At 47.6% G+C, this 18,388-nt stretch overlaps 1 protein-coding gene across 1 annotated transcript; it reads right to left on the bottom strand.

The window, feature by feature from the left end:
• Positions 1–14,298: 14,298 nt before the first annotated feature.
• On the bottom strand, positions 14,299–17,716 carry LOC122733549 (ankyrin repeat domain-containing protein 54-like). Its single transcript, XM_043974018.1, has 2 exons — positions 17,488–17,716; positions 14,299–15,891 (listed from the first exon to the last, which is right to left on the bottom strand). The coding sequence occupies exons 1-2, from the start codon at positions 17,562–17,564 to the stop codon at positions 15,090–15,092; spliced, it is 879 nt and encodes a 292-aa protein (XP_043829953.1). The 5' UTR covers positions 17,565–17,716; the 3' UTR covers positions 14,299–15,089.
• Positions 17,717–18,388: the final 672 nt, after the last annotated feature.

Below are 18,388 nucleotides of genomic sequence, written 5' to 3'. Positions count from 1 at the left end.
CAAACATTCTGGAGAGTCATTTGGAACTATTCCCAAAGGGCAATCAAACTGTGCAAACCCTTTGACTCAGCAATCCCACTACTAGGTCTGTATCCTGTAGAAATCATAAAACAGAGAAAAGGTCCAACATGTACAAAAAATTTATAGCTGCTCTTTTTGTGTTAACAAAGAGTTGAAAATTTAGGGAATATGCCTATCAATTGGGGAATGGGTAAACAAGTTGTGGCATATGAACGTAATAGAATACTAATGTGTTGTAAGAAAGGATGAGCAGGCAGATTTCAGAAAAAACTAGAGAGATTCACATGAACTGATGCTGAGTGAAGTGAGCAGAACCAGGAGAACTGTACTGTACTGAACTATACTGTACACAGTAACAGCAACATGTGTGTGATGATCAACTATTGACTTAGCTCCTCTCAGCAACACAATTCCAAAACACTCATGAGAGAAAATAGTATTCACATCCAGAGAAAGAACTACGGAGTCTGAATGCAGATCAAGGCATAGTATTTTCACTTTTGGAGGGTAGTTTTTTGCTCTTTTGGTTTTTGTGGGTTTCCTTTTTGTTCTAGTTTCTTCTGTCACAACATGACTATTGTGGAAATATGTTTACATGATTGTACTTGGGTTTTTTGTTTTGTTTTGTTTTTGCAGGGCAATGAGGGTTAAGTGACTTGCCCAAGGTCACATAGCTAGTAAGTGTCAAGTGTCTGAGGGCGGATTTGAATTCAGGTCCTCCTGAATCCAGGGCCAGTGCTTTATCCACTGTGCCACCTAGCTGCCCCCGATTGTACTTGTATAAACTATATCAGATTGCTTGCCATTTGGGAGAGGAAGGATGGGAGGGAGGGAGGGGAAAATCTGGAACTCAAAATCTTATAAAGAATAAATGGGGGGCGGCTAGGTGGCACAGTGGATAAAGCACCGGCCCTGGATTCAGGAGTACCTGAGTTCAAATCCGGCCTCAGACACTTGACACTTACTAGCTGTGTGACCCTGGGCAAGTCACTTAACCCCAATTGCCTCACTAAAAAAAAAAAAAAAGAATAAATGTTGGGGGGCAGCTAGTTGGTGCAGTAGATAAAGCACTGGCCTTGGATTCAGGAGTACCAGAGTTCAAATCCAGCCTCAGACACTTGGCAATAGCTGTGTGACCCTGGGAAAGTCACTTAACCCCCATTGCCCTGTTAAAAAAATTAAAAAAAAAATAAAAAAGAATGAATGTTGAAATTTATCTTTACATGTAATTGGGAAAAATACTTTTTACAAAAAACTGAAAATTAAATCGGAAAAAAAAAAGAAGCAAAAAGTTTGATAGAATGCTCCTGTGAATCCATAAGGACCAGAAGTTTTTCATTGTTAGTTTCTTTGTATCTGTATCTATTTCCTTTTCTGAAATCAGGTTATTTAAGAACCCTATTTGTGCTTGTTATTTTGGTAGTTTTTATTTTTGAAAATATTTTATTTCTTTTGTTGTCTCAGTTTTGTTGGCATATACCTGTTTACAATATGTTCTGTTTATTCTTCTGGTTTTATTGTCATTTCACCTTGCTCCTTTGCTATTTTGTTTATTTGATATTCTGCCCTTTCCTTTTTGGCTAAAAGTTTATTAATTTTGTTGAATTTTTCAAAGAACTAGCTTTTAGTATTATTTATCATTTCTATAGGGTTTTTTGTTTCCAGTTTAACTGTTTCTCCTCTAAATTTTAAAATCACATTTACGTTATTTTTATGATTGTGTATTTGTTGTTTTTTCTATTTTTTTCAATAAATGTTTAGTTCACTAATCCTCACTTTTTCTATTTTGCTAATGTATATTTGTAGGTATATGATTTCCCCCCTGAGGACTACTCTATCTGCATCCCAGAAATATTGGTATTTTTTTATTATACTAATTTTCTATCATATCATTATTGTTTCCATCATATGTGCTTTGACCAACTCATTATTTAGGATTTCACTATTTCCATTGGATCTCTTTCTCTTGCTTGTGATCCCTGAAGAGATGATATTATTTTTGTTGTCTTCTTGGATATGAGGATCTATTTACTGTTTCTACCTTTTTGTATTTGATTACAATATTTATGAGCCTTAATAATTGGAACATTTTTTTGTAAAAATTCCATATTGTACAGGGATATAGGGTCCATTTTAGAATACACCATAAATCTCTTAGCCCTAACTTCTCCAACAATTGATTAATTTTTATATTTTCGCTTTTCTTTATCTTTCTTTTATACTTATCTAAAGCTGAAAGACAGACATTTCCTTCCAACGTTGTATTACTGCCTAGGTTTTCTTGTAGTTTTCCTTTATGAATTTGGATGCTAAGGCATATGAAAAAAGGAAGTTTAATACTAATAATGATTTGTTGTTTCTGAGTCCTTTCAGCCTCTTGTAGTTTATTACTTTTAATGTTTTGATTATTTGCTTTTGTTTTGTCATAATGCGAGAAAAGATGAGCAAGAGAGCAAAATGGCTGTCTCCTGAAGCTTTACACATAGCTGAGGAAAGAAGGAAAGTGAAGGGAAAAGATATGCCCAACTGAATACAGAATTCCAGAGAATAACAAGGAGAGATAAGAAAATTTTCTTAAATGGGCAATTCAAAGAAATAGAAGAAAATAATAGAATGGAAAAGACAAGAGATCTCTTCAAGAAAATTAGAGATATTGAGGGAAAGTTTTATGCAAAAATGAGCATGATAAAAGACAAAAATGGTAAGGATTTAACAGAAGTGGAAGAGATTAAGAGGTGACAAGAATATATAAAAGAACTATATAAGAAAGATCTTAACAGTACTGATAACCATGATGGTATGGTTACTGACCTAGAGTCAGACTTCCTGGAGAATGAGTCCAGTGGGCAAGAGGAAGCATTGCTAACAAAAAGGGTAGTGGAGGTGATGGAATTCCAGCTGAGCTAGCTCACATCCTAAAAGAGGATGCTGTCAAAGTGCTGCACTCAGTATGTGTGGGGTACTATGGCTCTATCTGTATGGCTGGGTCACACAAGGAAATCTGACCTCCCATTCACCCTGTTACATAAGGCGGGGTATGTGTGCGTGCCCATCCTCCCGGCACACTGCCATATCGTTGGCCTGTCCTTGACAGTCTTGGGGACTTTCTTATCAGGGGTTTCCCAGGAAATATATGTGTATATAAAGTCTCTCTCCCGCATGCTTTGTTTGCTCCTCCCTATAAGGGGAGCCCACTTAAGGTGGGATAGTATGGGGGATCAGGATTGATCCATTTGTGTCTGCCTGCCATCACGGACCTCTACTACCCAAGTGTGAGTTGCATATAATAAATCGCAATAGTGGCTGTTCTATCATCATTCTTTAGTATCTCTTTTATCTCAGCTTATAGTAAAGTTTACTCGCTGGAGCCTTTCCTGAGATCCAACAATATCCCAGAACATTTGGAAAACAAAACGGTGGAAGCTGGATTAGAAAAGATCAGTTTATGCCCCAATCCTAATGAAGGGCAATGCCAGGCTATGTTCAATTATTGAACAATTGTGTTCATTTCACATGCCAGCAAGGTTCTGCTTAAGGTTCTGCAAGCTAGACTTCAGCAATATGTGAACCAAGAATTACCAGAAGAGCAGGATGGTTTTTGAAGATGCACAGGAATTGGAGACCAAATTGCTAACATTTGCTGTTCATAAAAACATTGACTTCTGCTTCATTGACTACACAAAAGTCTTTGACTATGCGGATCACAACAAAATGTGGCAAGTCCTCCAAGAGATGGGGGTACCAGATTAGTACTTGTGTCCTGAGAAGCCTGTATGTGGGCCAAGAAGCAAGAATTAGAACCAGACATGGAACTACTGATTAGTTTAAGATTGCGAGAGAAGGATAACAAGGCTGCATATTATCACCTTATTTATTTGATTTATGTGGAGAGGCCACCATGTGAAATGCCAGATGAATAAAAAATCAGAATTAAGGTTGCTGAGAGAAATACTTACAATCTCAGATATGCAGCTGATACCACTCTGATGACAGAAAGTGAAGAGGAATTAAGAAGCCTCTTGATGAGGGTGAAAGAGGAGAGTGTAAAAGCTGGCTTGAAGCTGAACATTAAAAAAAAACAATCCTAAGAGATCTTGGCAACTGGTCCCATAACTTCCTGGCAAATAGAGGGAGAAGAAATGGAAACAGTGTCAAATTTTAGATTCTTGGGCTCAAAGATCACTGCAGACAGGGACTGTAGCCATGAAATTAAAAGGTGCTTGCTCCTTAGAAGGAAATCTGTGGCACACCTAGACAGCAGACAGAAAAACAGAGACATTACCTTGATGACGAAGGTCTGTGTAGTTAAAGCTCTGATTTTTCTATGACTATGAGAATTGAATTATAAGGAAAGCCTAGCACTGCAGAATGGATGCTTTCAAATGGTGGTGCTGGAGAAGACTTTTGAGAGTCCTTTGGACAGCAAGAAGACCAAATCAGTCAATAATTAAAGAAATTAATTCAGGCTATTTACTGGAAGGTCAAAGACTGAAGTTGAAACTTAAATACTTTGGCCACATGAGAAGATGGGACTCATTGGGAAAGACTCTGATGTTGATAAAGATTGAAGGCAAACAAAAATGGGGATGATGAGATGGATAGATAGTTTCATGGACTATGGCTTGGACAAACTTGTAGAGATAATGAAGGATAGAAGGGCCCTGGTGTGCTATGGTCCATGAGGTCAAGAAGAGCCAGACATGACTGAATGACTGAACAACAATAATAATGACTATAACTACTACTCTTATGAATTCACTTGATGCATAGTCAATGTTTGGCCCCTTATTTTTATTCTGGGTACATTCTTTGTTTTTTTAAATGTTTCTTTTAAGCAAAAGATTGTGGGGTTTTGCTTTCTTATCCATTGTGTCACTCTTTTAAAATTGGATTTCTTTAATTCATTCACATTAAAAGTTATAAAAGCTAGGTTTATAGTTTCTTCCATTTGTCTCTAAAATGGTTTGTTTTCCAAATGAAGATTTCCCCCTCTTACTCTGTAAGCATGAAACTCTGTCACTTTAGTTATTTGTTTAATATTTGTAAGACAATCTTATTCTCACCAGCTTTCTTGCAGTCGCCCTTCCTTTCCCATTTGCTTCCCATGTTTCCCATTTCCCTAATTTCCTGATTTTGCTTATTAGCTTTTTTAGTTATATAATTTTTCTCTTTTTATTCCTCCCAGCTAAGTAATTAAATAGAATCCCTGTTTTTTCCTCCTCTTCAACATTTTTATTCATAGATTCCTATCTTTTTATTTTCTGCATATTTTCTAGAAATGATTTTGTTCCCTCTTTTTCTTTATTACTTATATTCATTTTCATCTATCCTACCCTTTTAGTCTTTGATTCATAACCCATATGGGGCAGGTAGGTGACACAGTGGATAGAGCACTGGCCCTGGAATCAGGAGGACCTGAGTTCAAATGTCACTTCACTCATTGGCTGTGTGGGCAAGTCAGTTAACCTGAATTGCCTCAAACATCCGGGGCCATCTGCAGTCGTCCTGATGTATATTTTGCCACTGAACCAAGATGGCTCTGGAGGAGAGAGTGAGGCTGGTGATCTTGCACAGCCCTCCCTCGCTTAAATCCAATTCAGTGCAAGTCGTGATATCATCTCCCGATGTCACGGTCCTCTTCAAGAATAAAGGACAATGGGGGCAGCTAGGTGGCATAGTGGACATAGCACTGGCCCTGGATTCAGGAGGACCTGAGTTCAAATTCAACCTCAGACACTTGACACTAGCTGTGTGACCCTGGGCAAGTCACTTAACCCTCATTGCCCTGCCAAAAAATAAAATAAAATAAGAATAAAGGACAATCATAACCAACCTAATCCTTATACCTATTGAGGAATTTCTGTTTTCTGTGTTCCTCAGGGAACACAAATATGCTTCTCGGGTACCTATTTGGGGTTCCTTCTCCTAAACTGCTTCCACGTGACTCTGCTGTGGGTCTTGCCCCTGGTCCCCATGTAGCCCGTGACAGGTGCTTTGCGTGCTTTGTACTCAGCATCGCATTGCTCAAAGTTGAGAGAGCGAGCATCTTGGGAAATCCCAGAATGGAGCCCTGCATTTGGGCTAAGGACAGACTCCCTGGCCCCTGGCTGGGAGGTGATGGGTGAATCTTTGCCTGGCATGGCGGGTGGCACGTTTGTTCCCGGTCCTGCCTCAAGTCTCGGCCCCACAGCCGCTTTCCTTACAGAGCTCCCGTTGGGCCATCAGCCTCTCTGTCTGTCTCTCTGGCTCTGCCCCTCGGTCCTTCTCTCTGTCTCTGTATCCCTCTCCATCTCTCTCCCTGCCCCCCATCCATGGATGTGTGTGCGTGTCTCCTGTTGTTTTGTAGCCCCTGAGGGAGCTAGGACTGCGCCTGCCTGGCTGTTTAGAGTGGGGAGGAAGCCCACCCCTCCTCCTGGCTGTGAGGGCCACATAATAGAGGCCTGCTAAGGAGCGAGCCCGAGGGTCCGCAGGATTTGGCGTTTCCTTGGAAACAGACCAGTCACTATGGCAACCAGCGCTTGAGACCGGCTGACACCACCTTCATGGACACGGAATTCTTCCTCAGCAGGGACATACTGGGAGGGAGGAGGAAGCAAGAGATGACACTTTCTGGGTGCAGTCCCACGGCCCTGAGGAGGGCGGGATCCCTCCACCCTGCTGAGCACCGCCAGACCGGGGGGGTGGGGGTGGGGGGGTGGAAAAGGTGGAGAAGGAAGACGAGGGAGCCCCCAGGGCAGGAAGGACTCACTGGAAAGGGGCGTGATCTGTGACGTCAGAGCGGGGAGCGGTTCTGTCTGTCTGTCAGTCTGTCAAGGAACAGAGGGTGGTGACAATGAAGGAGGGGGCGAAGTTACCTTCTCTGGGTGGGGGGCTAGGCCTGGGACCCTGTTAAGTCAATGAAGAGAGGGAGGAGAAGGCAGCCTGAGGGTGGAGGGCTTCAGCCCCAGGACGTGGCCCCCACCTCCCGTCAGCCAGAGAGGTTTAAGAAGGAGGAGGAGGAGGCCCGAGCTGAGGCGTGCACTGATGAAGTCAGGAGGCCCCGGAACTAGAAGCCGGTGACCGAAGCCAAAGACCGGAAGTCACTTGGGACGGGGAAAGGAGGGAAGAGGTGGAGGCAAAGGGAAGGGAGGGGAGGGGAGGGGAAGGCTTAGACAGACTGACAGACGGACGGAATTGCCTGCCCCCCCCAAGGCCCAGAAGGGTAAGGGCCTAGGGCGGTGGGGTGAGAGGAGTGATGCTAGGGACCTTCTTTCTCTGTCTCTCCCCTCCATCTTCCTTTTCCCCTCCTCATTTCCCTTCTCTCCCCCCAACTTTGTCCCGCTCCTAGGCGCCCCTGAGGCGGGGTGGGTTTCCCAGTAGCAAATGGAGGGCCCTAGGCCCAGGAAACCTCACTGGGCCGCAGGGTAGGAGGGAACTGCCTCTTTCCTGGGTGGGGGGTGGGCGGTCCCCTGAGGGGGTTCCTGCCTTCCTTCTCATTCTACACCACACCTTTCCCTCCTTCCGTTGTTTCCCTCCACCCATCTCCTCTTTCCCCAACTCCCTACCCTTCCCTCCATTTTCCTCTCTCCTCTTCCCATCTCCCCCCTTCCTCTTCTAGGTCCTAGTGAGATGGGAGGGCTGCTCTCCCTGATGGACCCTGGGCTCAGGAAGTGGGGCTGGCAAGGATAGAGGGAAGGAGACAGAGAAAGAAGTCAGAGACAAAGGAAAGTGGAGAAATAAACAGACTAAGGAAAGAGACAGAGATGGAGAGGAAAAAGAAAACCACAGAAACCAAAGCAAAAAGATCAGACCCATCTGTTACCGACCATGATGCAGTGAAAAAGGATTCAAAGTTGCAGACTAAATAATGTCATCCCAAAGAAGTAGTGTGACAAGGGGCAAATCAGAGAAACAAGATCATTTCCTCAAACAAAATAACAAAAATGAGACAACATACCAGAGAAGTTTGGGGATTCAGGCAAAGCAATCCTTAAGTTGCAATCTAGCTTTCTAAATATTTTTTTACCAGTAAGGAAGGAAAGATCACAACCAACCAAAAATTCCTTTAGGTTCTGGCTCCCAAGTGAGGGATGTCTGGAGGGACAGAGGCAGAAAAGGGCCTTGGCATCTCTCATGGTCCCTGTGGTCCTCCCTCACTTAGTGCCCAGCTTCAGGAATGACAACAGTCAGATAAAGCTGGGGGTGGGGGACAGTAGGAAGGATTAGATTTGGCCCCAGCAAACAGAATTAGGAACAATGGATGAAAAGTTACAGGGGCACATTCTCAATACACAGAATTAGTCCCTTACCCTGGGAGCTGTCTCAAAGTAGAATGGGCTGTCTTGGGAGGCAGTGGGTTTCCTGTCATTGTTTGAGGGGTGAAAGATGAAACAGAGGCTCAAGCTTTCAAGCATGTTGATTTTATTAACTCATGCATGCCAAGTGCATAACAAAAGCCTCCTCAGCTTGGCACTGTACCACCAATACAAGGGGAGACATTTTTATGCATCAAAAGAAAACAATTAACAGGATTTAAACCAGGATACAAGATTAGGTCATTTGATTTCTAATTGGAGAAAAGACAATGACAATCCAGACAACCATCCCTATAATCAAAACTCAAAACTATCAAATTATAGTCCCCAAATGTTTGACCTCAAATGGCAAAATTTCACTAATCACATCTTAGGGCTTGAATATTATTAATTTTCTTATATTTCCCTAACAATTACATTTCATTTATTCTTTACTTAATTGACTCATATTAATGTATTGAAGTTACATCTTTAAATCACCCTATACATTTTGGTAATTTTTATAAGTGATCGCCCCAAATTTCCGAATGAAAACACTATTATAGTGAATTTGTGAATTCTCCCCTCTCCCCTCTTCAAAAAGGAATGGTAGGGGGGAGATCCTATTTTCTTGGTTCTCAAACTTCAGTACTTGAGATTTTTCAACACGTGGTCAGTGGGGCTAATAGGATTTTGCAATCCAGTCTGAATATGAAGTCTCAAGGGGCCTCACAGATAAGGGTATCTTAAAGTATCTGTACAACTTTTCCCCCAAACTAAATTATTATCATTATTATTAAAATTATCATTTATGTATTTATTTTAAGACAAAATATACACGATTAAATATTTAACAGTTTTAAAATATCTATTTTATCACATTCTTTTAATAGCATCCACATTAAAAGAGAAGTTATTTTATCTAACAGCATTTCTGATACAATAGTTTCTCACAGCATTTCACAATATAAGAATGGGTTTTTTTTGGAAACACAATAATAACATATACAATACCATGTATTTAAAACATGAAATAAAACTTATTACCATGTCAGATGATATCAGTTCAGCCAAATGTTATTTCCAAATTATCGCACATTTAAAAAATCATTCATTTTACCATCTTTTAGCATTTTATAGTAGTCACATCTAAAAGCTGGTATAGAATTATCACAATATACAATAAAAGAAGCCATAAGAATAGTCAACATTTATATAGTGCTTACCATATGCCAGTCACTGTGTCAAGCACTTCACAATTTTTATATCATTTGATCCTCACAACTACCCTGGAGATGGGTACCATTATTATTTCTCTTTTTAATGATCCAGAAACTGAGGTAAACAGAGATAATTTGCTTAAGATCACAAAGCTAATAAATTTCTGAGACTGGAGTGTAACTCAGGTTTCCCTGATTCATGCATTTTTTCCAGTTTTTTTTCTTTGCATTTGAAGCCACAATTATTAGAACACATTTCACTACAACATAGTTTAGTTACAGTAGGACAAATTTCAACCAAATCAAATCTGGATTTACAACCACAAAATCAAAATTTCAATTTTCCAGGGCTATTAGGCTTTAAAATGTAGAGCCCAGAGTTAACAATTAGCTCATTTTCAAAAGTTCAAGGTAGCACTTTCCCCTTTCCACAAAGAGAGATTAAAAGTAGCAACTTCACAGTCCCTTGCTTTGCAGCTCACAAAATTCTAAAGACTGGGGAATATGTCCCAACCAGATTGGTCTTTCAGGGGTACAGCACTGGTTTTTCCGAATCATATCCCAAATCATCTAAATAATCTTTATTCCATAGAATTTCTCCTTTGAAATTTAGCACAAAATTTGACTGAACCTCACTTAATTGCAATACTGTTACCTTTGGAGGTTCCTAAGACCTTTCAGTTGTATGGTTCCTTTTAAATTTTCTTTGGTGAGCTGTTCCCCCTCACAGACCCCTCTGGTTGAAACCACCCATTTCATTCCTGAATTAAATTTGATTCATTTGTAAGTTGCTCCTTGATTTCAACAAGTTTTTCCTCCTTTTATGGTCAAGAAAGGGTTAATAAGAGGCAGCCACCAAGTTCCAGAGAAATTTGAAATGTGAACTGCCACCTATTTTGTTTTTCCCTTTGGGATAATTTTCAAACAAGCTGCCTTTCTTCATTACACTAAAATAACAGCTCTATCAACCTTCAGAGAAAAGGTGATTTAAGTGTTTTTGACCCCTGAAACAGAATTTCATTCTTCTTTTTCCATAAAAGAAATTCTACAGAGTGGTACCTCAAAAATCACTAATATATTTCAGCATAATATTAAGTTTCTGCTCAGTGCCTTATCAGATAGGATGAAGGGAAGAGCGTGAATTCCTGGAATTATCCAAAATCTCAGGAGCTCTCTTCTGCAATCTCAAAATGATTCTATCTCCAAGTGCCTTAATGATTAATCTCCAAACCTCCAAAATCTACTAAGATTTTTTTTTAGCAGTTACCATAATTTGGAATCTCTGATTCACTTATAATGTCACAAATTCTTAGAAACCAGAAAAAAGTTTTCCTTTCTTTGATTATCTGAATTTATTTCTGTAATCCCAGTGTAGCCAAGGCTGAAATGACAGAGAGAAAGTATCTTGCAGGTGGGGTTCATTTGTTTTTTTTTAGTTTTGTTTACTGGGACAGAGAGTTTAGCATCAGATTGTAGAAAGTTAGGAGAACTGCTTCAAGTAGGAATCTTCATTAATCTTCCTTCCCCAGGATACCAAACTCTTTGGCTGCAGCTTTTTGGCAGTCCTTCTGGCTGGCTGCATTTTCCCCATAGAAATCTTTCAAGGTAGCAGAATTTACAAACCACGCTAAACATGACACAAGACAAAGATTTTTCTGTATTTTACAAAGAAACAAAAACACAGAGAAAACGATAAAACAATCACATACTTGTTAACCTCCTTACCTCCTACTGAAAGTCTAATCTCAAAGCCTTTCATTTGCCATAATTAAAAATCCCTTTCTCAGGCCAATTTTGAGACCCATTTGGATTTTCATATGTTTGAGCATAATTTGAGAACTCTATCTTTTACTTACCCCCTCCACTCCTGTATGGGAAGCTACACCTGTTTCCAGGCCGGTAAGAATTTTCCTAAGTGTGTGTCAGTTTAACAAGGCCATCTTCCCCTGGTCTCATGCCAAAAGAAATTTTATCCAAGGAGGAATCCTTTGGTATTTTATTATTACCAAAACCCATTGTCCCCTTAAAGGGAGTATCTTTCCAGTATTTTATCTTTTGCCCAGCAGGCTGGGGGTAAAGCTTACCTTAGCTCAGAAGAATCTGAAATCGAAGGGGGAGTCCTACCTCCGGGACAGTCTTCCCAAAAGCTAAGATGCCATCCCGGAGGTTGGAGTCCATTTTCGATCTGGCTGGCTTTTCCCAAAACTGTGATGGGTGAAATCTGAAATAACTGAGGAAAGAAAGGTTCAAGCTTCAGAGCACATCAATTAACTACTGCATGTCAATTGCATAACAAATCAGAGCCAGGCCTTCTCAGTTTGGAACTGGACCCTGAATACAGAGGGAGATCTATTTTTATGTATTAAAAGAAAACAATGAACAGGATATAAACAAGGATACCAGATTAGGTAATCTGATTTCTAATTGGAGGGTTAGGGGCTTTCCAATTTGGGAGTGGGAGAGTGAACAAATGCAATTTCCTCAAATAAGAAAAAGAGGTGTCCCACTCCCCCAAGTATCTGTGTTCAATCAAAGGGATGTGGAACCAGTAAGTGATTGACTGGTATAGGGTCAGTTTTCAGATAAAAACATGAGGTGCTTGAGGTATATAGTTTTGAGAAAAATTCCTTGCATCAATCTTTTGAACTGTTTGGGTTTCTGGTCATTATAACCTAGATTCTTGGTGAAAGGTCTCCAAGTAACAGGTAGAAGCGGTTCAGCTTCTCAGCCAGGCAGGGCCAGGTTCAAACAATGCAATAAAGTTCTCTCCCACTTCCCATAAGTCTTCTTATGAGGCAGAAACTGGACTAGACCCATAGAAAGAGAACTGAGCTAGCTCCAGAATTTTGTCACAAGTAAGCGTCAGTGTGGTTCACTCAATTCCCACAATTCAAGTTCTTCACACTGAAGCTATTTGACCACTGGTTTTGGGTTTTTTTGTTTGTTTTGTTGTTTTTTTGCAGCGCAATGAGGGCTAAGTGACTTGCCCAGGGTCACACAGCTAGTAAGTGTCAAGTGTCTGAAGCTGGATTTGAACTCAAGTCCTCCTGAATCCAGGGCCAGTGCTCTATCCACTGTGCCACCTAGCTGCCCTGACCACTTGTTAAGAGATACTGTAAAGCAGATTCTCATTTAGGTTGGAAGAGTGCCTTGGAAATCCTTTCCAGCTCTGAGATCTGTGATTCTGGAGTGTGGGTGAAGCAGGGGAAACACAAAAACCCCTTACTAAAGCGATAAACATTTCCCTAAACTGCAATGTCCAGTCTAACCATTAGGTGGCGCGAAAACACTAACTACATCGTGTTTTCCCAGTGGCATTGAATTGGTCAAAAAGCATTTCTTAAAGCCCTAGTATATGTCAGGCCATTTCCTAGCTGCAGGGGATGCAGAGGCAAAAGTAAGACAGGCTTTGTCCTCAAGGAGTATACTCCTATCGCTAGAGATAACATGCATTTAGGTATCAATATCAATCAGGCAGTCAATAAACATATTAACTGCTTACCAAATACCAGGCACCGTGCTAAGTGCTGGGAATACAAAAAAGAGGCAAAAGACAGTCTCTGCCTTCAAAGAGTTCACAATCTAATGGAGGAGACAAGTAAACAAGTATACACAAACAAGCTACATTCACGATAAATAGGACATAATTAATAGAGGGAAGGTATTAGAATTAAGAGAGTTTGGGAAAGTCTTCCCAATAAAAGGTGGGATATAAACTTGGAACTGAATGAAGCCAGGAGCCAGAGATGAGAGGGGAGAGCATTTCACGAAGCGAGGAGAGCCAGAAAAATTGCCAGACCTGAGAGATGGAGTGTCTTGTTCCAGGAACAGCAACGAAGGCAGGATCACTGGATCAAAGAGTACACAGGAGGGAAGAAGCTGTAAGAATACTGGAAAGAAACAGAGGTAGGGTTAATTGTGAAGGCTTTTGAATGCCAAACAGGATTTTCTTTTTGATGATGAAGGTGATTGGGAGACACTGGAACTGACCAATTTTCTAGGCACTCACTTCCCTCCGGCCTCTTGGACACAGCCATCACCTTCCTGTTTGCAATCCCATTGCTTGAGTTTTCTGTCACACACCCCCTGGCCCCCCTTTTATTAAACATCCACAGATACTGTTTATTGCAGACTTTCAGGCACTATGAAAATGAATGAAACTAGACAATCTCTCTAAATGGATTGATGTTAAAATATAGAAAATTCCTATGTAGCCTCTGTTTATAGATGTGAAACAATAGAACGATTAGTGATAAAAATCGTTCAAGAATCTTCTGGAGGCCCTGCTGTTCCCCCCAGTCTTGGCTTCTCCACCTTGGGCTCAGGGGAGCAGCCCCCAGCTGAGTAACAACCTGTCCCAGCCCACTGCCTACCCCAATTAAATGACTGAGGAATTCCATTGTGGTGATCTGAGGGGAAAAAGGAAGGGGGGTGAAGGGGAAGGAAAGAGAAAAGACATGCATTCATCACCTGACAATACCAATCTTTTCCAGTTGAGGTCCAAGACCACTGTAAAAAGGCGAGGCAGTGATGCCCTTGCAGACAGGCCCAGAGACGCTGCGAGGAGGAAGGGCAGCTTGCTGAGGTTCCCCTGCAGCCCTTGAAGGGAGTCAGCTTCTTAAAATGCCTTTCCTCCAAGGGTCCAGCCCTCCCCACAAGGGGAGGTGAGAGAGGGTCCTGCCTCTTGCCAAGAACCAACATTTCCAGTGACGAGGCTATTGATCCTATGCTTTGGTTCAAAACTGTGCCCTCCTCAACTTTGTCCCCCTTAGATTTCAGCCTCGAAAATTCCTGGCCCCGCCCCAAACTGTCCATTTCAAAAAAAAAAAAAAAAATCTTCCCTCCGCTCACCACAGCTCCATTTAGGTCTCAAGTCTGAAATTTAAGTGCCGGTGAAAGATACAATGTTTACCACCAGAAACCTCTGCTTCTCCCCCCAAAAAAGGACTTGGAAAAGGGGCTGCCCCTCCACAGTCTGTGGTCCACTCCAGTCCTGGCTTCTCTGCTCACAGCAGCAAGCCACAGAGATGAACTTGAACCTGTGCTGTTGAAAAGCTCAGAAGGGAGCTTTGAGTGTAGGGCGGGGGCCCATCTGCTCCTAGTTGTGTCCCATTGAGGAGAGGAGCCACAGGTATAAAAAGGAGGGAGAAAGAGGTCTGGAAACCCCTAATCTGGTGCCTCCTGCTGCCAAAGGAGGGCAGGCCTAAACTGGCCCACAGAGGCAGCAGGAGAACAGAAGGTCGGCTATTCACCAGGGCATGGCTGAAGCTATAGGCCATGCGTTATCAGCCAGGCAGAAGGGATGGTGATGGGGTTCTGGGTGATGGAGGCCAAAGAAGGAAGCAACAGGTACTGCCTCTGTGGGTGGAGGCTCTAAAGAAAGGTCCCTCTGTGTACCACATTCCTCAGTGGAGATGATGAGGTCTTCACCAGGCAGGCGGGGATCCAGTGGAAGGGTAGCAGAACAGGGTGGCATCTCCCCTTTTGCTGAGATGGTGATGATGGATGCTAGGCAAAGATCATGGAGGGGAATGGGGGGGGCGGGGTGGGAGGGGGGAAGGGCCTCTTTAAGCGACTACCTCTTGTCGGGCACCTGCAGGCTGAGAGAGGTGAAATTGACCAGCAGGCCGGTCACCTCCTCCACCTGCTCTTTGGTGTTGGTCGTCTGGAGACGGGTGCAGAGGTCGTCCAGCCGGAGGCGATGCTGGTGCTGGCCCAGGCGCTCTAGGTACTCCTTGAGCATCTGAATGATCTGCTTCACCTCCACCCGGATGGCCTCCAAGCACTGGGGCTGGGTCTCCTGCAGAAGGTTCAGCTTGGTCTTAGCCAGGTGCAGGGGGGTCTTGCCGGCCCGGTCGAGGACCTCCACCCGGGCGCCTCTTCGCAGGAGCGTGGTGATGACGGCGATGTGGTTGGTGCAGGCAGCCAGGTGCAGGGCCGTGTTCCCCAGACCATCCTTCAGGTCTGGGTCGGCTCCGTGGTTCAGCAGCAGCTGCACGATCTGGTCGTTGCCGTTGCTGGCCGCCAAGTGCAGGGGCGCGCGGCCCTTGTCGTCCACCGCGCAGGGATCGACCCCGTCTTCCAGCAGCTGCCGCACCGTTTCTAAGTCATTGGTGTTGGCGGCCTCCCTCAGCTTTTTCAGGGCGTGCAGGTCGCGGCCGGTGGGTCCCAGGTGGCGGTGCGGCCGCGAGGCGAGGCGCAGGCGGCCGGGCCGCAGTTTGCCCTTCCGCAGCTCGCTGGGGCTGGGGTCGTGCTGCCACAGACCTTGCAGGATCTGCAGGGGCGGGGGCGGGGGGGCGGGTCTGGGCGCGGGGCTGGGTGAGCCCAAGCCGCTCAGCACGGCGGCGAACTCAACGAACGAGAAGCGGCTCTCAGGCTGGCGGGCGCCGCCGCGGGCGCCCCCGAGGGGCCCGCCGACTGCGCCCCCGAGGGGCCCGCCCCCGGCGCCCCCGAGGGGCCCGCCGACTGCGCCCCCGAGGGGCCCGCCGACTGCGCCCCCGAGGGGCCCGCCGACTGCGCCCCCGAGGGGCCCGCCGACTGCGCCCCCGAGGGGCCCGCCGACTGCGCCCCCGAGGGGCACGCCCCCGGCGCCCCCGAGGGGCCCGCCGACTGCGCCCCCGAGGGGCCCGCCGACTGCGCCCCCGAGGGGCACGCCGACTGCTCCCCCGAGGGGCCCGCCGACTGCGCCCCCGAGGGGCCCGCCCCCGGCGCCCCCGAGGGGCACGCCGACTGCGCCCCCGAGGGGCCCGCCGACTGCGCCCCCGAGGGGCAAGCCGACTGCGCCCCCGAGGGGCACGCCGACTGCGCCCCCGAGGGGCACGCCCCCGGCGCCCCCGAGGGGCAAGCCGACTGCGCCCCCGAGGGGCACGCCGACTGCGCCCCCGAGGGGCAAGCCGACTGCGCCCCCGAGGGGCACGCCGACTGCGCCCCCGAGGGGCACGCCGACTGCGCCCCCGAGGGGCACGCCGACTGCGCCCCCGAGGGGCACGTCCCCGGCGCCCCCGAGGGGCACGCCGACTGCGCCCCCGAGGGGCCCGCCGACTGCGCCCCCGAGGGGCCCGCCGACTGCGCCCCCGAGGGGCACGCCCCCGGCGCCCCCGAGGGGCACGCCGACTGCGCCCCCGAGGGGCCCGCCGACTGCGCCCCCGAGGGGCACGCCCCCGGCGCCCCCGAGGGGCCCGCCGACTGCGCCCCCGAGGGGCCCGCCGACTGCGCCCCCGAGGGGCACGCCGACTGCGCCCCCGAGGGGCACGCCGACTGCGCCCCCGAGGGGCACGCCCCCGGCGCCCCCGAGGGGCCCGCCGACTGCGCCCCCGAGGGGCCCGCCGACTGCGCCCCCGAGGGGCACGTCCCCGGCGCCCCCGAGGGGCCCGCCGACTGCCCCCCCGAGGGGCCCGCCGACTGCGCCCCCGAGGGGCCCGCCGACTGCGCCCCCGAGGGGCCCGCCGACTGCCCCCCCGAGGGGCCCGCCGACTGCGCCCCCGAGGGGCCCGCCGACTGCGCCCCCGAGGGGCCCGCCGACTGCGCCCCCGAGGGGCCCGCCGACTGCGCCCCCGAGGGGCCCGCCGACTGCGCCCCCGAGGGGCCCGCCGACTGCGCCCCCGAGGGGCCCGCCCCCGGCGCCCCCGAGGGGCCCGCCGACTGCGCCCCCGAGGGGCCCGCCCCCGGCGCCCCCGAGGGGCACGTCCCCGGCGCCCCCGAGGGGCCCGCCGACTGCGCCCCCGAGGGGCACGTCCCCGGCGCCCCCGAGGGGCCCGCCGACTGCGCCCCCGAGGGGCACGTCCCCGGCGCCCCCGAGGGGCACGCCGACTGCGCCCCCGAGGGGCCCGCCGACTGCGCGGCTGACGTTGTGGGCAATGGGCTTGGGGATGTTCTCGCCGAAGATGGCGTTGTACCTGCCGCCGCCAGCCCCCGCAGCCGCAGCGCCCCCGCCGCTGCCGCTGCTGCCGCCGCCGCCGCCGCCGCCGCCGCCGCCGCCGGCCCCAGCGGCCCGGGCTTCCCACCACTTGGCCCCTAGTCCAATTCCCAGTCCTGCACCCGGAGCTGCCATAGCAACTTAGCTGCCTCCGCTGCAGAGCTCGGCCGCCAACAGCCGCCGACCTGGGCTGCAGCCGCAGACCTGGGCTGCAGCCGGCACCATCGCGTCAGCGAGCGCGTCACCGTTGCCTGGCTCCTCGGACTGGCCAACGTCGGCGATGACGTCACGGCAGCCAGGCTCCGGCTTGCCTCTGCGGCCACCCCCTTCCCCACCCCTCACCATGGCCGCCTGGGCCGATAAAAGCGTTTGGGAGGGCCTCTGGGGAGGGTGGGATGGGAAGCCGCTCCTGCAGGTGGTGAGCGGTTACCTAGCAACCCGGGGAGGGCGCTCGAATTGGGTAACTGACGGGGATGGCTGACAGGGATGGGTAGCGGAACCCCTCAGAGAACGGTCGGGGGACCTTCCCCACACCCGTGCAGCAGCTGTTATTGGAGCGAAGGTGGTGGGGAATGGTGGCTGGCATCCAAGGCTGAGGCCGAGAGCAGGGCATTATTAGGGAAAGAATGCTGTAGAGATTCAAGGGAGGAGGGGAGTGTGGACTTGAATTCGATCCATCAAAGGGTCAAGATGGAAAGAGGAGAGTGGGGGAGAAATGTCTTGGGATAGAACTGGAGGGTCAAGGGATTGGAGGTCAAGGTGAGAACTGAGAATCGGCTTTATAAAGGGAAGGTACAGGGAGAGGTGATAAAGTCACAAATTATGCTCAGATAAAAGGATTTCAAAATTCTTGAATAGAGTTCTACATTTGTGGATGATGACAAGATGGAGGGTATGTCAAGTGGATAAACACAGAAGGGTGTGACATTTGCTTGTGAAAACAAGTGCACTTGTGTATG

This window comes from Dromiciops gliroides, chromosome X (genome assembly GCF_019393635.1).
Source record: "Dromiciops gliroides isolate mDroGli1 chromosome X, mDroGli1.pri, whole genome shotgun sequence".
NCBI classification, from domain to species: Eukaryota; Metazoa; Chordata; class Mammalia; order Microbiotheria; family Microbiotheriidae; genus Dromiciops; species Dromiciops gliroides.
Note: the sequence above shows the minus strand (reverse complement) of the source record. Positions and strands in the feature narration are given on the sequence as shown.